At 38.4% G+C, this 27,637-nt stretch overlaps 1 protein-coding gene across 1 annotated transcript in view; it reads left to right on the plus strand.

The window, feature by feature from the left end:
• The window catches only part of Col21a1 (collagen type XXI alpha 1 chain), a 148,548-nt gene that overhangs the window by 79,193 nt on the left and 41,718 nt on the right, over window positions 1-27,637 (plus strand). Inside the window, exons 11-16 of the mRNA XM_045157586.1 lie at window positions 8,784-8,837; window positions 8,928-8,981; window positions 14,785-14,838; window positions 15,330-15,383; window positions 16,164-16,217; window positions 16,333-16,386. Coding sequence (XP_045013521.1) covers window positions 8,784-8,837; window positions 8,928-8,981; window positions 14,785-14,838; window positions 15,330-15,383; window positions 16,164-16,217; window positions 16,333-16,386 — 324 coding nt within the window. The remainder of the gene's footprint in view (window positions 1-8,783; window positions 8,838-8,927; window positions 8,982-14,784; window positions 14,839-15,329; window positions 15,384-16,163; window positions 16,218-16,332; window positions 16,387-27,637) is intronic.

Here is a 27,637-nt window from a genome sequence, read left to right on the forward strand (position 1 = left end):
TGGAAAATAGAAAACAAAAAAACAAGCTCTTCTGCTGAGTGGACAGAGTTGGGGCGGGATGTCTCCCTGCACAGAGAAGTTACTTTGCTCTCCTGGCTTTGGTCTCTTCATCTGGAAAGTGAGGTGATGGTGCCAGGTGAGGTCTGGGCTCTCTGCACCTGACTTTCTTAGTTTCCATGAAGGTGATCATATTTCTAAGAGAAAGATGAGATTCATTAAGCTGTAGAATTATGGAGATGGCTTTCCATATTAATGGAAAGTGAGTTCGGGAAACTGACAGCACATTGGTGCCAAAAGATAAGACTGTAGGTTGGTCAGTGGGTGACATGCAGTGATCAGTGGCCCAATTTGCCCAGCTCTGCCCCTTCAGTGTGCTGCTGAGCTGGCTAGAGGCCTGCTTCTATGGACAGGGGGTTCAACAACTCAGCCAAGGTAGAATGTGGAGGAAGATCCTAGGAAATGAATTTGGATAGGCAGGATGGAGGATGGTCGGGGTATTACAGAGAGATCTTTAGGATATTGGTGGGGCTTTGGCTCCTAGTTGCAGTGCTGGAGTCATTGGCATAGAAAAGTGACTATGACCTATCTTATTTGAAAAAAGAAATTACTCTGGCTTCTGGGTTGAGAATAGATTTAAGGATTCTAAGGACAAAAACAGGAGGCATCTCCTTTTGAAGTTCCTTTCCTATCTCTTTTCTATAGGAGTGATCATATTTTTCATATCAATCAGAAAGAGCATTATATACTTTAAGAAAATCAATCCTGTGCTAGTCTATAAACACTTCTTCTGGTTACTTATCTGGTTTGCTATTTTATTTTTAATTTTTGAAATGTGAAAATTTCCCAGAATCAAACATTTTCTCTTTTTATCCTTTTCGTGCTATTTTGGGGGGGCATTGGATGCTTGCCTGTATGCTTACTTATCTTATTATGAAGGTTAGTGACAGTTCTGTGTGTGTGTGTGTGTGTGTGTGTGTGTGTGTGTGTGTGTGTGTGTCTGTGTGTACATGTGTATGGGTGTAAATTATGGGGAACTGTGCATGCACCCATGTGTACATGAATGTGAAGACCAAAGGACAGTCTCCTGTGTCATTCTTCATGTGTCCTCTGCAGTTTTTGAGACAGTCTCTCTACACCCTGGAATTCACTAGTTAGGCTAAACTGGCTGGCCAGAAACTCTTGAGGATCCCTGCTTTCCCAATCCTTTGGTTCAAGCACATGACACCAGATTCTGGGATGTGAACTCAGGTCTTCATTTTTTTTAAGACGAGCACTTTACCTACTGAGCTATCTCTCCAAGTCCTTAATGGCTTAATTTTTAATTGCATTGGGAACTTATTTTAATACTTGGGGTAAGGAGAAGATCCAGAAAGATTTAAAAACAAATTAGAAAGGGGCTATTCTGACACAATGAATTATAAGCATAATAATGTAAGGCTCTTATTTCTTTTTTATTCATATAGAAGTTCATTTCCTAATCTATGAGGTGCAATGTAATGTTGGTAAAATAAATTAGCATGACAATTGGGTTTCCTGAAAGCTGGGTACAAGTTTTCATTAGTTAGTAAAAATAGAACATCTATATCGAGAGCAATGACAGTCAGCCTCTGGAGTGTTAGGCCTGGTTTAGGATTCTGCAACTTAGTGAAATGCAGAATTCAGAAGACAAAGTGGGGGGGGGGAGAGAGAGTTTAGACAGCCTATAAGGGAGGAGTCACTTAACTTCAGTTGTAATCCCTCACAAGAGATACAGTTTTCATATATCCAAGAGTGATGATTGGGCTGGAGACATGACTCAGTGGTTAAGGCACTTGCCTGCACAACCTAAGAACCTGAGTTCAATTCTCCAGTACCCAACTAATGCCAGATTCACAAAGTGGTGCATGGATCTGAAGTTCATTTTTAGTGGTTGGAGGCCCTGATGCACCTATTCTCACTGTCTCTGTCTCCATCTCTCTAGCTCTGTATTTTTCTGCTTGCAAATAAAATGAAATAAAATAGGGCTGGAGAGATGGCTTAGTGGTTAAGTGCTTGCCTGTGAAGCCCAAGAACCCTGGTTCAAGGCTTGATTCCCCAGGACCCACATAAGCCAGATGCATAAGTTAGTGCATGAATCTGGAGTTCGTTTGCAGTGGCTGGAGGCCCTGGCACACCCATTCTCAATCTCTCTCTCTCTCTCTCTATCTGCCTCTTTCTCTTTCTGTCTCTTGCTATCAAATAAACAAAAATGTAAAAAAAAAGGTTAAAAATTAAAATATTTTAAAAAAGAATGATGGCCAATAACAGGAGATCAAGGAAAAGTACTGCTGAGTCTTGCAGGATAAGCCTGTCCAGGAGAACATTGAGCAGTAAAACACACAGCATCCATGAGACAAGCCTTTTATGCTTGTCTCCTTCAGACCCTTGGCTGAATTTGGTGCTAGTTGTGGCCTCAGTCTAAGAATAGTTGTGTGTATGCAGTTGTGTGTAGTTGTGACCTCAACAGTTTAAGAGCTGTCAGGAATTTGAGGTTAAGTGTCATGAGGAATATAGACCTGGTAAGTGGGATACCTTGGAATAATGGCTGAAGGAATGAATGGCTATTAATTTAGTTTAGAGAAGAGCATTATAAGAGACACCTTCATCATAAAGTGCATGAAGCATCTTTCTAGAGAGAACATTGTCTATTTTAACCGTTACTTTCACTCAAACTGGCTTCTTGGCCAAGAGATCTATCTTCTCATTTATGTGCCTCCCTCCGTCCCTCTCTCCCTTCTTTCGACTTGCTCTATTCCCTTTATCTTTTTTTCTTCCCTTTTCTCTCTCTCTTTCCTTTCCTTCTGTTCCTCTATCTACCCTCAGGAAAATTTCAATGACATACCAAAAGGTAGATCATATGCCTTGAATGAATTCTTTTACTCCTGGTCAGGTTATCTTCCTTTTCTGTAACAAAATGTTCTTTAAAACTTGTGTCTTCATAATGCTATTTTAGAAAAAACTTAGCTGACTAGCAGATTCACTTTTCTCCACACATTCTTTCTATAGAAATCATATGTGAGTCTTTCCAGGGTTATGCCATATATTTTTAAAATAATTGTTGATATTTCGTGAATAATAGGCAGTATGAACAATATGACTCTGTCTATTGACATTATGCATATGCATACATTAAAGCTACTTACATATTCATTAAACCCTCATTGAATGATTAACTGACACTTGGGGCATTTATGGTTTTAAAGATGAGCTCATGCTCATGCTGTCTTCCTCTTCTTGCAGTTTCTGTGAGCATTCAGTTGTGTGGCTGGTTGAACTCAACATTCACTTGTTTGCTTACTTACTTACTTATTTTGTCATTCATTCTTCTATATGCTCTCCATATGGGTCTTCACTGTGCTGCTCACTCACCCCTTGGCTGAAGAAATAAAGCACTGAATAAGATATGCAGAAAAACCATCAAATTCCACTGGAAAGAAATAGATACATACACATATAAAGCAAAAGCACAGCAAGAGAGGGATTGAGGATTGGGTGAGGTCAGTGCCTCTCTTTGCAGATAAAAAGCACAATCTCTCAGAACATAGGGTGTAAATGTAGAATTATAAAAGGTGATATATTACATTGAGAAAGTTGCATGACATACCAAAGTTCATTCTCTTGCATACTGTGCTTCCACTAGTATTTTGAACTTGTTATTTAGGAGAGTTTCCTCTGTCTACTTTTTACCTGTAACTTTCTTACTCTTCACCTCTGACTGTCTACTCTTCACTGATGACTATCTACTCTTAACCTCTGTCCACTCCTCACCTCTGACTGTCTATTCTTCACCTCTGTTTACTCCTTACCTCTCTGACTATCTACTTTTTACCTTCAACTGTCTATTCTTCACCTCTATCTACTCTTAACTTCTGGCTGTCTATTGCTGTTGCATCTTCACTTCCTGTTTCACATAAGTACAATGCAAATGCTCTTCCCTTAGCTCGGGTATAATTTTCCATGCACTAATATTTTAGAACTATGAAAAAATTCTTTAATCTCTGATAGTTGAGTTGATACCAGCAAAAGAATAATTGCTTGTTAGTTGTATATGGAAAGACAAAGTTTTATTCATTCTCTTGAAGTTTATTTGTGTAAAACTTAAAATGTATCCATGACTAGAAGAATTACAGTAAACATTAAAAGTATACATTCTTCATTCACTTAGATAGCCTGACTCTGTGCCAGGGTGTATCTGTTGGCACTTTGGAAAACTTTGAAGAAAATTATGTAATAGAATAAACTTGAAATCCCATTCTTCAATTTTAAGAAGAGAAGTGACATCCAAGATAATTCCTCTGGATTTTATTCTCCTATTAAGTTTAGAATATTAAAGGAAACCAATTTGTTTACCCTTTCCACTACTTTGAACAATGTATCTATGTATGGGATTTAGTTTGGCAGAATATTTTATGGTATGATTAGACTCAGACCCAGAAGTGGTGACCCTTGCACTTTGAGTATTTTGTTTCTCTAATTTCCATTTCAGTCAGAGCTCTGTATCTTTCCTGGAACATTGCAACTATGAATCATGGAAGATAATTCAATTGATTCTTTATTTCAGCCCTACAATTTGGCAGTAAGAACATTTTTTCCCTAAAAAATGACTCATTTATAAAAAAGACTTTCTGTGAACATGGAAAAAAAAATTAAGTATTATAAGAAATCTTACAGATTGGGGTGGATTGGATATTTGGATCTGCTAATAATTGTTAAATAGCAAAATTGATGTTGAAGAGCATTAATTGAGGATTAATAAAACTCAGAAACTCGTGTTTTCAGAAAAATAACTTAATGAGCTTTGTAAAATCTTGTCTTTTTCCTGTCTTATTGCTTTTTTTGTTTTAGTATACACTGCTATGAGTCAAACAATATTTTATTTCTTGCCCCTCTTGGAAATTGTTATAATATTCCTTTCTATTAACCTTTATTTTCCTTTTGACCCAAAATTGTTTTTTTTTCTTTCTGAATAGTATCCAATTCCTTTCTTCTTTTATTCTTCCTTCCTTTCTTTCTTTTTCCCTCCCTCCCCCTGCGTTTCTTACTTCTTTCATCTTTTGCCCTGGGATCTCCATTTTGGATGTGGTTATAGTTTTATTCTGTTAAGAAATATATTTTTTCATAATAAGTTTTTAACAGAATTATTGAAAATGTGATGGTTTATTTTGGTTGTCATCTTTATAGGACCGAGAGCCATGAGGGGCTATGTGGATTAGGGTAACCTATGTCAACATACAAGAAGGATTATCTTGGTTGGGTTATGAAGGTGGGAAGCTCATCTTAACTGAGGGCAGCACCATAACATGGGCTGGGGGTCCAGGTCTATATACAAAGGAGAGAGCTGGCTGAGCACCAGCGTTCATCACTGCTCTTCTCCCTCACTGTGGACCAGATGTGACCACCTGCGTCAACTCCTAGCACTATGTCTTCCCTGACATAATGGATTGTAACATGGAACTGTAAACTAAAATAAATGTTTCTTCCCTTAGAATGATTTTTGGAAGATATTTTCTCCTAGCATTGAGAAGATTACTGATTCACTCATGATATTCTCTGATTGTAGGAAATGATATATTTTATTTCCTATAAATGTTATGCCACTGAAGAGAATGTCTGTTTCTTCCAGCAGCCATTAATCCCTTCTTTGCCCCACCCCCAGAAACCATTGACTGCTTAAAGATCTAAGAAAGTCCTAGGGACTCCTCTCCTCAGCTATTGTTAACTGCTTTCAGATACTTGGGCCCATGTGCCTTTTCCTCTCAGTAACTGCCTATAAATCCTCAGGGGAGGGAAGGGCCTTGTTGGCCCACTATTAGGCCTAATAGTGTGTAGAGCTCATGCAAGAAATGACCACTGCTGAGTGTTCAAGAAAGCAACAGCCCCATTGTGCTCAAAAGACATGTTCCATAACACTACTTTTATCCTTTCTAAAGGAAAAGGAGCCTTATTTTCCTGTCTTGCAACGTGAAATGCAGCATTTGCTGGGCAAAGTGACAGAGCCAAACTCCCATAGAAAGTGAAGGGGAAAATTTAGAGAAAAAAATTTAGCCCACAGTTTTTTTCCACTTTCAAAATTCATTGCCTTTCCACTTCACTTGTTTCCTCCCAGTGTTTGAGGGTTTGGTGACTGCCTGAGGTCACATTATGAATCAGAGGTAAGCTGGGAACACAACTCAAGGCATCTTCTTGTGACTTTAATCCATTAAATTCCATGTGTTCTCCATAATTATCATTATCAATTTCTTCAACAAGGAGAAAAAGCACATAAAATTTTGACCTACAATAAAAATTTAATTTTCCCATTCTCTCTCTATTTGCCTCTTTATCTTTTTCTTTTAAATAAAAAAATAAATATTTTAAGAGTAATAGGGTAGGTATGCCATTTAGTATAACTTTTGAAAAGAGTTGAATGAATTATTGTTCATTAAGTGTAAACTTTGCAGGTAACACATTTTGCTCAATAGTCAACTTCTTTCTTTTCAGGAATTCTGTGAAACTTCTTTTGTTCTTGGCAATCAGGATTTTGAACAGTTTTAAAGACTCTTGAGAAAATGGACTTCCTTGAGTCTGATGAATCATTTTGGAATGATCAGATCTGTTCAACCAGAAGCCATTTTCTTAAAGAGGATGTTCTTACTGCCTCTGCCAGTTCACTGTGATGTAACTTTGGGCTGGATACTTGATTTTGCATGATATTCCTTAGTTTCCTTACATGACAGTGAGGACAACCGAGAGTCTGCATAATGGTTAGATATGAAGAATCTCTGGTTAATAAACGTACAGCATTTACTATGGAATGTGATAAATGCTGTGGAATCATTGCCATTATTACTGATCACAATGATTGCAGCCTGATGTGAGTAGTGCTTGATTTTTCAAAGACTAAAGGTTTTGAGAGACCTGGAGAACTTTAAATGTGGTGTTTATAGAAACATACCTCATTGGTCTGAAGAGCACTCTAAGTGGTGCTCTTTGTAATAGCCTACTTCTTTCTGCTCATTGACAGCAATCTGAGTTGGGCTACAGTTGCAGGCCTATCTTATTCTGAAATTTTTGAGGAAATAAATTCAATGAGAACAACTGTAGTAGAGAAATTTTAGCAAGTTGTATGCATATTTACTTTATTCTTTCCCTTTATTTATCTCAAGAACATGGAATATTACTGGAAATCGCAATGTTCTACTAGAAGATGCAAAAGTAATGCTTAAGGGAAGAGGGTTTATATAGTTGTGTGCAGTGTGAATGACTTATAGGTAAATTATCCCAACATTGGGGCATTGGAATATGCTAACTAAGATGTTTAATGGGATAAATGCAGAAATGAATTCTATCTTGTCCCTCATCTCAAAAGAAAGGGAAAGTTCAGATTGTTTTATGTGGAGGAGGGTCATATTAATGACAGGACTAATTGTTTTCTGGTGAACTGAAATATTTAAGAATTGGGAAAAGGACCTCTAGAATAAACATATATCTGAGCAATGCTGGAGAAAGTGTAATTGTTGGTGATTAAAATTCTGTATTTATGGGCTGGAGAAATGGCTTAGTGGTTAAGAGGTTTGCTTGCTAAGCCAAAGGACCCAGGTTCAATTCCAGAGGACCCATGTAATCCAATGCACAAGGGGCACATACATCTGGAGTTTGTTTGCAGTGGCTATAGGCCCTAGCTTACCCATTCTCCTCTCTCTCTCTCTCTCTCTCTCTCTCTCTCTCTCTCTCATCTCTCTCTTTCTCTCTGCTTGCAAGAAATAAACAAAATTTTAAAAAATCCGTAGTTACTATTCTGGAAGTAACTGAGAAAGAAGCTTATAAAATGAGAAATATATTTGCATGTGAAACGATAAAATGATAAGCTGAGATTGAACTTTCAAATACAGCCATAATTATTATTGTTATAGATCCTAAATAATATTAGAATATTTGAAGATGTAAGTAGCCAAATTGGGAATAGTCAGGTCTGAAGACATACATCTTAAATCTTGGCTATTCAGAAGGCTGAGGAAGGAGTATCATAAGTTCAAACACTACTTGGGCTACAAAGTGAAATCATAGCCTAGGCTACTTAGTGTGACTCTATTGCAAAATATAAAATGAAAGTGGTCTAAAGACATGGCTCAGTGGAAAAGCACTTGAAAAACATCCATAAGGGCTTAGGATCAATCTTAATAAAGAAAAACAAAAACTGTTCTGACATGGAATAGGTGAATATAAAAGCAGTGAGAACATGTATTAATAGTCACATGAAAGTGTGGCATTTGTATTCAAGAACAAGAATGAGATATGTATTAATATTGTTGAGTACAAACACCTGTACAAAACCAGTAGTCTGGATAACCTAAAAATCTTTAAGCCCTGAGCGCTTACTGGAAGACTTTGCTGTGTGTTGAGTAAAGAATGAGTAGTTTCCCTCTCATTAGAAGAGTCATGCTATTTTTGGCTATTTCTAGAGAAGTATAATCTTTGGGGTTGCAAGTGACTGTCTCACACTTCGCAGACAGCTCAGCTTTGGGGTATAAAAGAGGACAGGTCAAAAACATATTACACAGTGAATAGCATTCATCAAAGCTTACTCAATTTCATAGGTCGATTCAGATGACCATAAATCTGACACACATTTAATCCTCAGATATTTATTACATACTCAATACTTTACTAGTTTGGTGTTTGAAAGAGTCCCTGAGTGAAGTTTTAAATGTGAGATACTTGGGAGAAAAATGATCCTTAGGTGGAGAGCTACCCTTTTAAATAATTTCTTATTTATTTTTTCTTAGGGGTATCAGGGAATCTCAGGATCACCAGGTGTTCCAGGATCTCCAGGAATACAAGTATGTGATTTATTTATACACATTTTACAGATCTTATTTCTCTGAACTAAAAGCCATAATTAACAGAATCCAATTTTGTGGTTAATTTAGGGAGCTCGAGGCCTAGCTGGTTACAAAGGAGAACCAGGAAGAGAAGGACAGAAGGTAACTGAACCCAGATTAAAATGAGATCAATGGTTTTGGTTACTCAAAGACAAGGGATGTTATTTATGATGTCTCCCATTTATTCATAGTGCTCACTGTGGTGAATTATAAATTTTGGTTCTTTGTTTGTTTCCTTTTTTTTTTTTTTTTTTTTAGGTATGTTCTTACTGTAACTAAGGCTAACCTGGAATTCACTATGTAGTCTCAGGCTGGCCTTGAACTTATAGCAATCCTCCTACCTCTGCCTCCCAAATGCTGGGATTGAAGGTGTAATCCACCATGCCCTGGAGAGAAAGAGAGAGAGAGAATGGATGCTCCAGGGTTCTCAGCCTCTGTCACTGTGCATCTACATAGGTACTAGGGAATCAACCTTGGGTCAGTAGGCTTTGCAGGCAAGCACCCTAACTGCTGAGCCATCCCTCCAGCTCAAATTACAAGATTCACGGGCTTATTAAAGTTTCAGTGGTCCCGAGCTATAATACATGAAAGTAAAGTGGTCTTCATGACATCACCAGATAGAGCAAGCTTGGTATTTACAGCTCTGGTGCTATCTTCTCTCCCTGTGGTAAAACTCACTTAGAGAGGAGAATGCTGTCAGTGAAATGTGTCACTGTTAGCCTCAGCCCAGTGCCTGTATGCCTGTAGGCCTGCATGCCTGTCTCTGACAGGCACTTACCTGGCAGGTGGTCTGGTTTCTTTGCCTTGCTAGGCTTCTCCCTGAGGGCTTTCGTGGTTACCGACTGCATTTTTGTTACTCTGTTGTTTTTACAACTCAAACATATTATAATTCCTATTGAAGTATATTTTCTTTACTTGTTATTACTTTCCTGTTGGCCCTGATAAGCTGTACACATCCAAGATGTACATTTATATTTGTTTGAATTCCATGTTGATTTGTAGCCTCATTTCTAGAACACAATTGAATTTCCAAGTTTTGAAGGCATTCTGCTAATTGCTACTGATAAACTGATAAACTTAAAAAAAATTGTGTGCACAGATGCAGTCATTACAAATAGTTGTGTTCTCAACATTCAGGAGGCAAAGGCAGGATGATTGTGAATTGGCACTGGTTTTTCTGGGTAGATTTCTATCACCAGAAACAAGAACCAAAAAAATGACAATTAGGATTATATAATTAAAATGCTTTGGCACAGCAAAAGAAACAATCAACTGAGTGAAATGGCAGCATACAGGATGGAAGAACATATTTGCAGATATTCCTAGATAGAGAATTAGCCCATAGAATATATAAAGAGCTCAAGGTACATCGCAACCAAACAAAAAGCAGTATGGTTTCAAATTGGGTAAATGACCTGATTAGAGATGTAGCAAAAGAAGAAATAGAAGTCGCCAATGAGTATATGAAAATATGCTTGGTTCATTAGCCGTAAAAGAAATGCAAAACAAAACAAAATAGAGTTTTCATCTCAATGGTTGCTATTGAAGCAACCACAACAGAAACGATAAGGAAAATGGGGTTAAGAGAGAGGAATGCTTGCCATGTATTACTAGGAATGCATATCGGTCCAGCTACTCTGGATGTCAACACAGAGACAACTTAAGGAAATTAAACCAGGGCTGCCCCTGATCTTTCTCTCCCACACTGGTTTTCATCATTCTTGACTTTTCAGAAACTGGAAGCTTAAAAATATATCTTTGCTATGGCTTTGACTTGTGGCAGTGTAGGATATTTTTCCAGGCATCACATCGTGGCTGTTGAGAGATTGTTCCACACAATACGGTTCTCTATTAGGATATTTTTTCCAGAATACTTTCCATTTTGTGGCTTTTATCTGAAAATTCTCACAGTAGAAATCTTTAGTTGAGATGATTAAAATTAAATGCATGTTCTTTCCAACTTTAGCATTTGTACATATAAATATCAGACAATAAAAAGTTTATGGGTTTTCAGGTTTGTTCTCTGAATTTACTAAGTCTAAGAGAACATTTACTCCCTAAATGGACTAGTAATTCATTGTATTGCATGCTTTAAGGGTATTTTTAAAACAAAGAAGCATTTTAAAAGCTCCCTTAGGGCTGGAGAGATGGCTTAGCAGTTAAGCACTTGCCTGTGAAGCCTAAGGACCCTGGTTCGAGGCTTGGTTCCCCAGGTCCCACGTTAGCCAGATGCACAAGGGGGCACACGCGTCTGCAGTTCATTTGCAGGGGCTGGAAGCCCTGGCGCGCCCATTCTCTCTCTCTCCCTCCCTCTGTCTTTCTCTCTGTGTCTGTCGCTCTCAAATAAATAAATAAATTTAAAAAAAATTCTTAAAAGCTCCCTTAGCTCTCAAGTTATGCTTTTGTTGTTTACTTGTTTGTTTCTTTGAGGTAAAGTCTAATTCTACCCCAAGGAGATCTGGAATTCACTCTCTAGTCCAGGCTGGCCTTGAACTCATAGTGATTGTCTTGTCACAGAATCTTGGCTGCTGGGACTAAAGGCATGAGCTGCAAGTCTCATCTTAAATCATGCTAAAAAGCATCTTAATAAACCTGCCACATTTTTTGGAGAGTGTTGCTGTTACCTTCTTACTGCTAGGACAAAGTACCTGACCAGAAACAGCTGATGGGAGGAAAGGAGTTATTTTGGCTTATAGTCTTGAGGGGAAGTTTCAGGATGGCGTGAGAAAGCATGGCATGAGCAGAAGCTGGACATCAGCTCTGCCATGGAAGGTAGAAAATAACAGCAGGAGAGTGAGCCGAGTCCTGGCAAGGGGATCCTGGCTATAAGACTCCTAAGCCTACTCCCCCAAACACACCTCATCTAGCAAGGCTCCACCTACAAAATTGCCATTCAGCATTCAGAACACATGAGTTTATGAAGGCCACCTGATTCAAACCACCAGTAAGAGGGTAAAGTATTACTTACCTCATAGGTTGTTGTGAGCATTGTGTGAGCCTATGTATGTGTTTTGTGTAAATTAAGCAGGGTGAACTTATAACGATAATGATAATAATAATTTAAGATTGTGTTTATGCTATTACCTAAGGTAAAGGTTTTTGAAACACACATATCCTGTCTCTAAATGTTGAAGTGCCCTATTTGAAGTTATCAGGCAGAAATTTCCTATCCCCATTACCTCTACTATCTCACTTGTGTGTAGACCTGTATTGTACTGTTTCTCCTGTCAATGTGAATTATCCATGTATAAATTCTCATATTGTAGAATTTTGTCCCCATGTCTTTGACTCTTCTCATCTAAAATCAACCGAACAACCCTCTCACCATAAAGCATCCCTATGTATGTATTTTGTTATTCACCAGAGAGTTAGTAAAACTTGTGTTTATTCTGAATGCCATTTCTGGCTGCCTCAAGCAGGATGCATGCCAGGTATCAGCTTCATGTATAGATCAACAGTCCACCCTCTCTGCCAGCAGGCATCAGTTCATCTTCTGATGGGCAGTAGTCAGTTCACCCTCTCTGTCAGAGAGTAGTCCATCTACCTCGCTAATAGCTGCTTGTTGTTCTTTTCTTTGTTTCCTCTTTGTCTTGTTATATGTCTCTATAGCAGCATGTGACAGTGGACTATACTCTTTCTTTCTCTCTTTTTATTTTTGCATGTCTGTATGTAGTATATGTGGTATGGTGTGAGTATATGGTGTGATTGTGAAAATGTCCATTTGTAGGCCTGTGGAGGCCACAGGAGAATGCTGGGTGTCCATTTCTGTCACTATTCCATGTCGTTTCCTTAAGATGGAGTCTTTCACTGAACCTAGAGCTGATGTCTTCAGTCAGACTAGCTCACCAGCACATACCAGTGAATTTCTGACTTCCACTATCCACAAAATTGGGGCTTCAGGTGTCACTCAGCTTTTCATGTGAGTGCTGGGGGTCACTATCATTCACTCAGGCTCTCTCAGAACTTCATGTCACTGTGACAAACCTGTTCTTACCACTGAGCAATCCCTCTGCCCCTTCCCTCCTTCTTGAAAATGCTTTTCCTCCTGGTTTTGGAATGCCACATGCTACAAGCAAAGCCTTCTGGTCTAGGTTCAATTCCCTGGTACCCACATGAAACCAAACAGTGCTGTATGCCTTTGGTGTTCCTTTATGGTACCAAGGGATCCTAGAGCACCCATATAAACAAGTTGATAAATAAAAATTTAAATGTATGAAATTTAAAATTGACACAATACATTGAGAAGTGATTTGACAAGTCAAGAGTATTTGGGTTTGAAAATAGTGATAAATTTGTAGGAAACTAAGCAACAAAACAAAGAAGATCTTACTTTCTAAAACAAAATTTGTTAATGTGTATGTGGTGCAGTACATATGTGTGTGTATGGGCACACATGTGTGTGTGCATGTGGGGCCAGAGTGTGATACTGAGTGCTTTCAATAGCTCTACCTTATTTTTTTAAAAAAATTATTTACTTGATAGAGAAAGAGGGAGAGAGAGGGAGAGAGAGAGAGAGAATAGACATGCCAGGGCCTCTAGCCATTGCAAACGAACTCCAGATGCATGTGCCCCCTTGTGCATCTGGCTAACATGTCCTGAGGAATCGAACCTGGGTTCTTCAGCTTTGCAGGCAAAAGCCTTAACTGCTAAGCCATCCCTCCAGTCCTTCATCTTATTTTTGATACAAGGACTCTTACTAAACCTGGAGCTCATTGACTTAGCTAGGTCAGCTAGCTCGCTAGCCAGCCCTAAGAGTCCTCCTGTGTCCACCTTCCCAGCACTAGGATTGGAGGACCATTACGTCACCCTAGTCTTCTCCATGGATGAAGGGAATCCCAGTTCAGGTACAGCAACCATTTGGTCCTGTGAAGAGAAGAAACTAGACCATATTTATGCCTTATATGAATATTAATATATTATACACTGACTTAACCCAAGATTTACAGATGGCTAAGGGGATTTTTACCTGTCAAAAGTAGTGGTTGAAAAGGGTATTGGGCAGTCTGAGAAATTAATTCTCCTTATTCAAAATGAGAAGGTAGCAGAAAATGATGGATTTTGAAATTGTAGTTGTAATGAAAGCAAATGGTAATTTGAACTCAGAGTTACATTTAGAGGGTACAATAAACCTTGAAGAATTGGGGCATTCTTTAAACCATATGAAAGAATAACATTTACAAAAGCTAAATTAATCATAGATACCTGATCTCTCCACAACAGACAAACCAAGGATGATCCAATATCATAATTTAACTATATAAAAATGGCTCTGACCCAAAGCTTACCAGGACAGCCATTTGCTCCTCTGTTGGCTGCATCATTAAGATTTTGAAGCTAAAAGCATCCAACATTTTCCACAGAACTAAGTACTAAATTGAATTCACTAAATACTAGCATGTTTGTATTCTTTATGTTTCTTCTTTGGGAACTAATTTAGGGATTTTCATTTTATAGGCACACATGAACATCACCTACTGTGAACAACACATAAGATCCACAGTTTGAAATATATTAAAGTCCTAGAGTGAGTTTATTGTGCCTGAACTGGATGGACTGAGAGGATAACTATCTCCAGGGAGAGTTGTCCCTGAGTCACTTCAGTTTTGCAGGGGTCTTGCTCTGTGCAGTCCATGTTGTTTTCAGAAGAGGAGTTGTCTTATGAACGGTGGAGTCAGGATTGCTGGTGAAGCTCCTTTGGCTCCAAAGTCCTTTCCTTCTCTGATTATAATTCACCCTGATAACAGGAATTATACTGTCATACAGATCGATCCAATGTAGATTTGAAGTTAATGATTTACAAATTTATTTCCTATGTATTTTGACTGGATTGATGTAGAAGAAAATGTGTTGGTACCATTTAGGCTGAAAACATTTTTTTTTAAGTTAATTTTACTTTTGTTTGCAGGGTGACCGTGGATTTCCTGGTTTTCCTGGGCTTCATGGGATGCCAGGATCAAAGGTGGAAATGATGTGTTCCTTAGAGATTCAGCGATGTTGTAGTTTAATGAAAAGTACTTTTTATAAGTCAGACATTATAAATAAATGCATATATGTATAAAGTTTATTAAAGTAAGCAATTAGGTTAAAATCATTGCTTATATACAACTTTTTGAAAATTCTAAGATTTCTAGTTACCAATGTATAAATCTTATAATAATCTAAAGATTGTTGAGCAAGTTTTGCTATATGCCAGTTTCTTAATTGCAAGGCCTAACCTGTAAACTCTGTTGCTATAGTACTCACTATGCATAAAGTTTTTTCTCATGTGCAGCCTAGCAAACAAGGTTTTTAAAAATAGGCATCAAATTATTTAATTTGGTGTTGCTATATTCAATTGCTATTTTTAATCTTATAATCTGTGTTTTCTGTATAAGAAAAATAATTTATACTCTTTTTTTTCTTTATAAGGGAAATATCCATAGTTCTCTAAAATTCAATATTGTCTTTTAGGGTGAAGTGGGCTCAAAAGGTGATAAAGGGTCACCTGGATTTTATGGCAAAAAGGGAAGTATGAATCCTGCAACATGGAAATTTTTCTGTAATTTGAGTTGAAACTTTAGCTAGACATTGCAGCAGTTAGTTTTTCTACCCTTCTGATGGACAGGAGGGGGGTTATTTAAAACAATGAGGGATGGAGAGATTGCTTAGTGGTTAAGGTACTTGCCTGCAAAACCAAAGGGCCCAAGTTCAGTTCCCTAGGACCTACATAAGCGAGATGCACAAGGTAAAGCATATGTCTGGAGTTCATTTGCAGTGGCTTAAGGCCCTGGAACACCAATTCTCTCTCTTTCTCAAATAAATAAATAAAGTAAAACAATGAGACAAAAAAGGGAACAGGAATGACCTGAAACAATAGTCCATAATAATACATGATGGATTTTAAAAATATTTGTACTGAGAGATGTCTTGGGGAACAGTAGCTGCATCAAAATATGTCTACTGAGAGTCAATATTATGAACCCTACTGTTCCCTCACACCAAAGTAAAACTGTATTTTCTTTGTATTTTAGTAAACAGCATGGTCATTTCTTTTTAATTATGTCTAGATATGCACTGCTACATCTGGATGCTCAGGATAATAATTCTCCATCCATCTATATCCTCACCCTCTTATCTTGACTCCATAGTGCTGGTGAATAAATGCTTTTGCACAGACAAAGCCATCTGTAGTTCCACAAGTCCCATTACTTTAAAATGAGTTTAGCTTATTAGCTCTCCTATTTTACTTTGAATTAGAACTTTAAAACATTGTTTAATTTTAAACAGTACTATTTTATCACACAGGGTGCAAAAGGTGAAAAAGGGAACACTGGTTTACCTGGCCTTCCTGGACGTGCTGTGAGTTTAATAGAAAACCTTCTTGACTAGTCTACTTTACACATATAGTATAATATCTTACTTTAAAAGAGAAAAAGGTGTGGGAAATATATTTAAAAATGTATTTATATTTCAGGGAGAACCTGGAAGACATGGAAAGGATGGATTAATTGGTAGTCCTGGTTTCAAGGTATTTATATCAACATAAAAAAAATGAAAATGATATCTGACCTTTTTGAGTCATCATTACAATGTGAAGTGGAGAGATGGATTAGCCAATAAGACACTTACTTGCAATGCCTAAAGACCCTAGTGCAATTCCCCAAATTCCCCAATAACCATGTGTTGCAGCCAGGTTCATATTTCTGGCAGAAATCACCTGACTAAGAGTAGCTTTTTGAAAAATAGTTTATTTTGGCTTACAGACTCAAGGGGAAGCTCCCAAATGGCAGGGGAAAGTGATGGCATAAGCAGAGGGTAGACATTACCCACTGGCCAAGATAAGGTGGACAGCAGAAACAGGAGAGCATGCCAAAACACTGGCCAGGGGAAACTGGCTATAACATCCATAAGCCTGCTCCCAAAAATACACTTCCTCCAGGAGGTGTTAATTCCCAAATCTCTTTCAGCTGGAAACCTAGCATTCAGAACACCCATATTTATGGGGGACACCTGAATCAAGCCACCACATTCCTCCCATGGCCCTCATAAACTGGTAACCATACATGAGGTAAAATGCAATGCATTTATCCAACTTTAAAAGTCCTCATAATTTTTAACAATCCTAATGATGTTCAAACATTCCCATAGTCCAAGTTCTTTTAACTGATCCATAATATGAAAAATCCCCCCCCCCCAAACCCTAATGGCACAGAATAAACACTCATACCACAAAAGATGGCATTTGGCATAGCAAACAAATATTCAACCATTACAAAATTTAAGATAGGGCACATATTAAACCCTGTAGTTCCAAGTCCAACAACTCTAGCCAGTGACACATTTCTAAGTCTAATAATTCTAACCAGCAACAAGCCTCTGGAGTTCTAATTCCGCCCCTCCAGCTGGGCTACTCATAGTCTTGGAAAACTTCATCTGGGGTTGACATCTGTTTTTAGCAGCCATATCATGGTCCCGGCATCTCCACTGGGTCTCCATTGCAACCCATGTTTCATCCTCGCTGCTCCATCAGGTCTCCATGCAGGCATCCAGCAAACCTGCTACACACTGTCCATGGCCATTACCAAAACACACGACCATGTTGCAAATTCAATGACCCTCTTTCTCCTGCATTTCTTATACTCCATACTACGAGATAGAGTGCCAATTTGTTAAACCAGGGGGGAATAAAGCAGATTTTGAAGAATAGAACACTCCTTGAGCATTCAGGCCCCTTCAAAAGACTGCATTATTTCTAGTCTCAATGCAGGTTAGGTGGTTCAATCTCAATGGGTATAATCTCTTATACAAATGTAGCGGAAGAGGCAGAAGTTTCAGCCTAAAAATTTCTTTCTGTGCCATATCCCTCTGCTTACACCAGTCTACTTATATGCAAAGCAACCTTTCACAAGTTCTCAGGCCACAGGCATAACAGCAAGTCTTCGAAAGAAACTGCTTCTAGCCCAGACCAGGCAAAGCTCTTTCTCACAGTCATAAGCCAAACCTCACAGACCATAGTCCTTACTGCATTCAGGTCTTTCAACTCTGACCAGAATAGTCCATCAAGCTGTACTTACAGCACTGCAAGGTGTCTCTTAGGCCAAGATTTCAAATTCTTACACATTCTTCTTGAAAATCAGCTTGAAAAGGCCAAAGCCACACAGTCAGGTATCTAGCAGCAACATCACTCTCAGTACCGACTATTATGTTGCATTCAGGTTCTCACTGCTATGAGAAATCACCAGACCATGAGCAGCTTGTTAGATAAAGGGTTTATTTTGGCTTGAAGTCTTGAGGGGAAGCTCTATAATTAATGGCAGGAGAAGACTATGGCATAAGCAGAGGGTAGATACCATCCCCTGGCCAACATAAGATGGACAGCAACAACAGGAAAGTGTGCCAAACACTGGCAAGAGGAAATTGGTTATAACATCCATAAGCCCTCCCCCAGCAATACATTGCCTCCAAGGAAGCATGAGCTCCCACATCTCCATCAGCTGGAAACCTAGCATTTAGAAGACCTAAGTTTATAGGGGACACCTGAATCAAACCACTACACCATGTAAGGTGAAGCCCAAGGACCCAGGTTTGATTCCTCAGAACCCATGTTAGCCAAATGCATAAAGTGGTGCATGCATCTGCACTTTGTTTGCAGTGAATAAAGTCTCTGGCACACCCATATTCTCTCTTTCTCCTCTATCTGTCCTTGAAAATAAATAAGTAAATAATAAATTAAATCCTTTAAAATGTGCTAATTCTAGATTTTTTTTTTTTACTTATAGTTCCATAGGCTTTATTGAAAATTTTCCTTAATGTACCATATGTTAAAAATTAGGCTTATTGGGCTGGAGAAATGGCTTAGCGGTTAAGTGCTTGCCTGTGAAGCCTAAGGACCCCGGTTCGAGGCTCGATTCGCCAGGACCCACATTAGCCAGATGCACAACGAGGTTGCATGCATCTGGAGTTTGTTTGCAGTGGCTGGAAGCCCTGGCGCGCCCATTCTTTCTCTCTCTCTCTGCCTCTTTCTCTCTCTGTCTGTTGCTCTCAAATAAATAAATAAAAATAAATTTAAAAAATTAGGCTTGTTCCTTATGTACATGAAAATGTAAATATTTTATTTCAGAAGGAGAAAGTCAATATAAAGTCATAAGATCTGCCTCACTGAACATCTCCTTTAGATCTTTCATGTACTTACTTGTTTATTTGCTGAGTTGTTTTCAAGAAGACAAATTATAGTGTCCTACTATTAGCTCACTTTGCTCACTGCTCCTTCTGTCCTCTTGTGTAGACACTCTTAACTGCTACTTCTTCTTGTCAGGTGTGGCTTTCATATTAAAAAGTATCAAATTAAAAATAAATACATACATAAATAAAATATTAAAATCGGCTGGCTGTGGTGGCACACACGTTTAATCCTGCACTTGGCAGATGGAGGGGGAGAAGCAGAGATAGGATTTCCATATGTTCGAGGCCACCCTGAGACTACATAGTGAATTCCAGGTCAGCCTGAGCTAGAATGAGACCCGACCTTTAAAAACCATAACTAATTAACTAAATAAATATATCGAATTATAATTTTTTTAAAGTATCAACATACGTTGTAAGAATACATCATCGGTAAGTGGCGTCTTTCCCCTCTTCCTTGCCCCTTTCTGCTGAGGTCCCTTCTCAAGGTTGCTGATATTCCCCATGGCATTGTTTAACTTGAATTTTCATGTTGTACTGCTGAGTATTTTTATTTGCTTGTAATGTTCTTTCCCCATTCTTCTACTATTAGCTGTAATTTCTCAACCTTTCTTTCCCACATTTGTTTTTCTTTCTGTTTTGTTCTTTCTCCTCCTTTATGGTGCTGTGGATCAACACAGGGACCTTGAACCTAGTTAGCATACGCTGTACCAAGAAGTTATGCCCCGGCCTAGCTTTAGATTCTGGAATAGCGACTTCTATCTTTTGTGTCAAGCATGAGGTTTATCTTGCTTCAAAAAATAAACCTTGGGTATTCCTTTTCTTTTAATAGACCATTATGTTTATTTTTATTCATTGACTTGTGGTTTTTATTTTATCTTTCTTATACTGTTGATGTTAGCATATTGTTATGCTTAAAATTTTACCATATTTACTGTTACATTTTTCAAATGTGATTTTTTGCATTCATTTTGCTACTATTAATTTCTTTGGAATTCAAAAAGGTTTATATATGATGTATGCATAGATTTTTTTTAGAATTTATTTTATTTTTTAATTTTTATTAACATTTTCCATGATTATAAAATATATCCCATGGTAATTCCATCCCTCCCCACCCCCACACTTTCCCATTTGAAATTCCATTCTCCATCATATTACCTCCCCATCTCAATCATTGTAATTACATATATACAATATCAACCTATTAAGTATCCTCCTCCCTTCCTTTCTCTACCCTTTATGTCTCCTTTTTACCTTACTGGCCTCTGCTATTAAGTATTTTCATTCTCATGCAGAAGTCCAATCATCTGTAGCTAGGATCCACATATGAGAGAGAACATGTGGCGCTTGGCTTTCTGGGCCTGGGTTACCTCACTTAGTATAATACCTTCCAGTTCCATCCATTTTTCTGCAAATTTCATAACTTCATTTTTCTTTACCGCTGAGTAGAACTCCATTGGATAAATGTGCCACATCTTCATTATCCACATTTCATTATCTGTTGAGGGACATCTAGGCTGGTTCCATTTCCCAGCTATTATAAATTGAGCAGCAATAAACATGGTTGAGCACATACTTCTAAGGAAATGAGATGAGTTCTTTGGATATATGCCTAGGAGTGCTATAGCTGGGTCATATGGTAGATCCATCTTTAGCTGTTTTAGGAACCTCCACACTGTTTTCCACAATGGCTGGACCAGATTGCATTCCCACCAGCAGTGTAGAAGGGTTCCTTTTTTTCCACATCCCTGCCAACATTTATGATCATTTGTTTTCATGATGGTAGCCAATCTGACAGGAGTGAGATGGAATCTCAATGTAGTTTTCATCTGCATTTCCCTGATGACTAGTGACGTAGAACATTTTTTTAGATGCTTATATGCCATTCATATTTCTTCCTTTGAGAACTCTCTATTTAGCTTCATAGCCCATTTTTTAATTGGCTTGTTTGATTCCTTATTATTTAACTTTTTGAGTTCTTTGTATATCCTAGATATTAATCCTCTATCAGATATATAGCTGGCGAAGATTTTTTCCCATTCTGTAGGTTGCCTCTTTGCTTTTTTCACTGTGTCCTTTGCGGTGCAAAATCTTTGTAATTTCATTAGGTCCCAGTGGTTAATCTGTGGTTTTATTGCCTGAGCAATTGGGGTTGTATTCAGAAAGTCTTTGCCAAGACCAATATGTTGAAGGGTTTCCCCTACTTTTTCCTCTAGCAGTTTCAGGGTTTCCGGTCTGATGTTAAGGTCTTTAATCCATTTGGACATAATTCTTGTGCATGGAGAGAGAGAAGAATCTATTTTCATCCTTCTGCAGATATATATCCAGTTTTCAAAACACCATTTGCTGAAGAGGCTGTCTCTTCTCCAATGAGTATTTTTGGCATTTTTATCGAATATCAGGTGGCTATCGCTACTTGGGCTTACATCTGGGTCCTCTATTCTGTTCCACTGATCTACATGTCTGTTTTTGTGCCAGTACCATGCTGTTTTTGTTACTATGGCTCTGTAGTATAGGTTAAAATCAGGTATGGTGATACCACCAGCCTCTTTTTTGTTGCTCAGTATTATTTTAGATATTCGAGGTTTTTTGTGATTCCAAATGAATTTTTGGATTGTTTTTTTCTATTTCCATGAAGAAAGCCTTTGGAATTTTTTTTATTTTCTTATTTTTTTTATTTTTTTAAAGTTTTTATTAGCATTTTCCATGATTTTTAAAAAAAAATCCCATGGCAATTCCCTCCCTCCTCACCCCCCACACTTTCCCCTTTGAAATTCCATTCTCCATCATATTACCTCACCATCACAATCATTGTACTTACATATATACAATATCAACCTATTAAGTATCCTCCTCCCTTCCTTTCTCTTCCCTTTATGTCTCCATGTTCTCTCTCATATGTGGATACTAGCTACAGATGACTGGGCTTCTGCGTGAGTATGAAAATACTTAGTAGCTGAGGCCAGTAAGTTAAAAAAGCCTTTGGAATTTTGATAGGGATTGCATTAAATGTGTAGATTGCTTTAGGTAAGATTGCCATTTTCACAATATTGATTCTTCCAATCCAGGAACAAGGGATGTTTCTCCACTTTCTAGTGTCTTCTGCAATTTCTCGCTTGAACGTTTTAAAGTTCTCATTGTAGAGATTCTTTACTTCCTTGGTTAGGTTTATTCCAAGGCACTTTATTTTTTTTGATGCAATTGTGAATGGGAGTGATTCTCTGATTTCATCCTCTGTGTGTTTGTTGTTAGCATATATGAAGGCTACAGATTTCTGTATATTTATTTTGTATCCTGCTACATTGCTGTAGGTTTTGATCAGCTCTAACAGTTTGCTAGTAGAGTCTTTAGGGTCCTTTATGTATAGAATCATGTCATCTGCAAATAATGATAACTTGATCTCTTCCTTTCCAATTTGTATCCCTTTTATGTGTGTCTCTTGCCTTATTGCTATGGCTAAGACTTCCAAAACTATATTAAATAGAAGTGGGGACAGTGGACACCCTTGTCTTGTTCCTGATTTTAGGGGAAAAGCTTCCAGTTTTTCCGCATTTAGTAATATGTTAGCTGTAGGTTTGTCATAAATAGCCTTTATTATATTGAGATATGTTCCTTCTATTCCCAGTCTCTGTAGGACTTTTATCATGAAGGGATGTTGGATTTTGTCAAATGCTTTCTCTGCGTCTAAGGACATGATCATGTGATTTTTGTCCTTCAACCTGTTTATGTAATGTATTACATTTATAGATTTGCATATGTTGAACCATCCCTGCATCTCTGGGATAAAGCCTACTTGGTCAGGGTGAATGATCTTTTTGATATACTCTTGTATTCTGTTTGCCAATATTTTGTTGAGAATTTTTGCATTTATGTTCATGAGGGAGATTGGTCTGTAATTTTCTTTTTTTGTTCTATCTTTGCCTGGTTTTGGCATCAGGGTGATGCTGGCCTCATAGAAGGAGTTTGGTAGAATTCCTTCTTTTTCTGTTTCCTGGAAAAGCTTAAGAAGCAATGGTGTTAGCTCTTCCTTAAAAGTCTGGTAAAATTCAGCAGTGAATCCATCTGGGCCTGGGCTTTTTTTAGTTGGGAGATTATTGATAACTGTTCGGATCTCCATGTTTGTTATAGGTCTATTTAAGTGATTAATCTCATTTTGATTTAATTTAGGTAGGTCATATAGATCAAGGAAATCATCCATTTCTTTCATATTTTCATACTTTGTGGAGTATATGCTTTTATAGTATGTCCCTATGATTTTTTAAATTTCTCTGGAATCTGTTCTGATGTTACCTTGTTCATCTCTGATTTTATTAATTTGTGTCTCTTCTCTTTCTTTTGGTCAGATTTACTAAGGGTTTATCAATCTTGTTTATCCTTTCAAAGAACCAACTCTTTGTTTCATTAATTCTTTGGATTGTTCTTTTTGTTTCTATTTCATTAATTTCTGCCCTAATCTTTATTATTTCTTCCCATCTACTGATTTTTGGTTTGCCTTGTTCTTCTTTTTCTAAGGCTTTAAGGCATTAGGTCGTTTACTTGCGACCTTTCTAATTTCTTAATATAGGCTCTTAAGGCTATAAATTTACCTCTTAGAACTGCCTTCATTGTGTCCCAGAGATTTTGGTATGTTGTGTTCTCATTATCATTTGACTCTATAAATTTTTTGATTTCCTTCTTGATTTCTTCATTGACCCATTCATCATTTAGTAGTGTATTGTTTAGTTTCCATGATTTTGTGTATGCTCTATAGCCTTTCTTGCTATTGATTTGTAGTTTAATTCCATTGTGGTCAGATAGAATGCAAGGAATTATTTCAATTTTCCTGTATTTGTTAAGATTTGCTTTGTGTCCTAATATATGATCTATTTTAGAGAATGTTCCATGTGCTGCTGAAAAGAATGTATATTCTGCAGCCTTTGGATGAAATGTCCTGTATATATATGTTAAGTCCATTCCTTCTATGACCTCATTTAGTCCAGATACCTCTCTGTTTATTTTTTCCTGGGATGACCTTTCAATTGATGAGAGTGGGGTGTTAAAGTCACCCACCACCACTGTGTTTGGTGTTATCTGTGGCCTTAGTTCTAATAGTGTTTGTTTGACGAATTTGGGAGCCCCCATGGTAGGTGCATATGTTTAGGATTGTAATGTCCTCCTGTTGGAGTGTGCCCTTAATCAATATAAAGTGACCTTCCTTACCTTTCTTGACTAACGTTTGACTAAAGTCTACCCTGTCTGATATTAGGATAGCAACCCCTGCTTGTTTCCTAGGCCCATTTGCTTGAAACACCATCTTCCAACCTTTCACCCTAAGATAATGTCTATCCTTTGTAGAAAGGTGAGTTTCTTGGAGACAACAAATTGTAGGATCCTGCTTTTTAACCCAGTCTGTGAATCTATGTCTTTTTGTTGGGGCATTGAGGCCATGGATATTAAGAGATATTATTGAAAGGTGTGTATTTATGGTTGCCATTTTTTTTTTTTTGTGGTTCTGGTTCTACCTGTGCTCTCTACTGTTAACTGGTATTTGAGTATGGCTGGTTTTTTCTAGGTTCCTTATATGTGTGCTTTTCCTTTTGTTCAGCATGGAGGATTCTATCAAGTATTTTCTGTAGAGCTGGTTTTGTCTTGAAATACTCCTTTAACCTGCTTTTGTCATGGAATGTCTTTATTTCTCCATCTATTTGAATGGATAACTTTGCAGGATAAAGTAACCTTGGTTGACAGTTGTTATCTTTCAGAACTTGGAATATATCACTCCAAGCCCTTCTGGCTTTAAAAGTTTGTGTTGAATAATCTGCTGTAATCCTGATGGGCTTGCTTTTGTAGGTAACTTGATTTTTCTCTCTAACTGCTTTCAATAATTTTTCTTTGGTTTGTGTGTTTGGAAGTTTGATTATAATATGGCGAGGGGAGGTTCTTTCTGGGTTTTGTCTGGCTGGGGTTCTAAAGGCTTCCTGTATCTGTATTGGCACCTCTTTCCCAATTTGGGGGAAATTTTCCTCTATGATTTTGTTGAAGACGCCTACTATGCCTCTGGAGTGGAGTTCTTCTCCTTCTACTATGCCCTGAATTCTTATATTGGATCTTTTCATAGTGTCCCGAATATCTTGAAATTCCCACTCATACTTTTCTATAAGTTTATCTTTCTCTTTGTTGGCCTGTATTAGATCTGCCACCTGGTCTTCTAGCTTAGATATTCTGTCCTCTTCTTAATCCATTCTACTGGTGAGATTTTCTACAGAGTTTTTTATTTCATTAACTGTGTTCTTCATTGCTAGTAATTCTGACTGGTTTTTCTTTATTATTTCTATTTCCTTATTTATTTCTTGTATTGCCTTCTTTATTTCATGAAATTGGTGTCCTGAATCTTCTTTGATTCCTTTGATTTCCTCTTTAAGTTCCTCTTTGACTCCTTTGATTTGTTCTCTGACTTCTTTGGACATATTTATAATTATTCTTTTGAACTCTTTCTCAGGCATTTCCTCTAACTCTTTCTCACTGGAGGACATTTCTGATGCATTAATACTTTTAGGTGAATTTATATCGTCTTGCTTTTTAGTGTTTCTTGCGTTATAATGTATATATTTTTGCATCTTGGATTAAGTTAATGCTTGGATTTTCTAGCTAGCTGGGTATTCTTAGCTTTATCAATTGATTTGATGTTATATATTTTCAGGTAGGAGCTTAAGGTGTTAGATGTGGCTCTTAATACTCTGAGAGTATCTACAAAGGTGCTCCTATGGGTTGAGTTTCCCTGCTATGGGAGTATTCAAGTAGGCTGAGTGGAATAAAACACAGGTAGATTCTAAAAGTTATCTAAACACTGTACCCATTGAGTCAAAAACAGCCCCAAGTATGTATGCCAGAGTAGTTATAACAACCAGATCCTCTATCAACATAGAGGTTAAGATTTCTGGTCTGTTGAGGGATCCCAGTCAGCTTGTGACCAAGTGAAACCCTTCCCTGGTGCAAACCCAGTTACCTTGGATGAGTTTGGTCTCAGTCAAGTTGCTGCCTGGGTCGTCGGGCTGCTGTTCTGATTTCTGGAGCTGGGCACTGGCTTTTCCTGTGGGGCAAACCAAGCCTGGCAACTGTGGCCCTGCAGATCAGCCCCCCCCACTGCTGGAACTGCTGCTGTGAAAGCTGCCTCTGCTGGTTCTGTCAGCAGCTCAAGCTGCTGCTGCTGGGCCCACTGCTGCTCTCGCCTCTGCTGCTGCTGCTGCTGCTGCTGCTGCTGCCACTTCTGGAGCCACTGCTGTTGCTGAAGCTGCTGCTGCTGGGTCTGCTGTTGTTGCCGCACCTGGGTCTGCTGCTGCTGGGTCTGCTGTTGTTGCCGCTCCTGGGTCTGCTGCTGCTGGGGCTGCTGGTACCAGTTCCGGAGCTGCTGATGTTGCTGCCGAACTCTGCTCCTGCTTGGGTCACGCTGTTGGCTCAAGTCTGGGACGCTGCTCTGTTCGCTGGAGCTGGGCTCAGGCGGTGGGGGAGGGGAGGGAGCCGCAGCTGCTCTGGTTCTCTTGCTGTTCCACGTGTTCTTCTACCTTGCGGTCTGCTCCTCCGCTGCTCACTGCCGCTCTCCCTTCATGTTTCCTGAGTTGCGCAGAGTGCTGGTGTGAGGGGAAGCTCCCGCACCTGGCTTTTCCTGTGGCTGAAGCCGAGTCTGGTGGCTTTCTGGTGCGCCCCGCTGCCGCAGCAGTTGGCGGAGCTGCAGGGGCCGCTTTTGCCTGCCTGTGTGGGCTCTGGATGCTCTGGATCTCTCCTACTTCTCTGCTGTTGCTTCAATTTCCTATACTTCTCACTTTTTAGTAAAAGTGTGTATTTTGATGAGTTTTTTTGGTCTTTTTTTCCCCCAGGCTGCTATGGCGTGGTACCTATGCTGCCATGTTAATGGGAAGTCCCTGACTCTGTATAGCTTTTTATACAAACACCTATGCTGATAGTCTTTAAAAAAGCTAAAGACTGTAGCCATAGATGCGAATCAGCTCCATGGCAGGCTGGAATGCCAGCCTGACTTGTGCACTTTTCTCTCAGTGTGATGCTTCCCATGTAGATTGTCTGTTTATTGGAAGAGCTTCACTATTGTTACATCTTTAGTTCATCCTCATGCATTCTAGAAACTTGTTGACCTACTAAGAATGAACCATACAGTGAGAACAAAATCAAAATAGTGTTTTATTATTTTTGTTTATTTATGTAAGAGAGAGAGAGAGAAATGGATAGACAGAGAGAGAGATGGAAAGAAAGAGAGAGAATGGGGGTGCCATGGCCTCCAGCCACTACATACCAACTGCAGACCCATGAGACACCTTGTGCATCTGGCTAACATGGGTCCTGGGGAATACAAATGAGGTCCTTTGGTTTTTCAGGCAAGCACCTTAACCTCTAAGCCATCTAGTAAGCCCAAAATAGTGTTTTCTTTTTTTTAAAATAACAAACTATGGCTGTTACTTATATTACATTTTCATGGTTAGTAAACATGCCTTCCCCCAGATATTGAGATTGCTATGATTATAGTCTAAATTACTCAGGTTTTTTTTTTTTTTCTTTGCTTTTTGTGAATAAGCACCAAATCCACAACATTGAAGGAAATGCAT

The sequence above is a fragment of the Jaculus jaculus genome, chromosome 8, assembly GCF_020740685.1.
Source record: "Jaculus jaculus isolate mJacJac1 chromosome 8, mJacJac1.mat.Y.cur, whole genome shotgun sequence".
NCBI lineage: Eukaryota > Metazoa > Chordata > Mammalia > Rodentia > Dipodidae > Jaculus > Jaculus jaculus.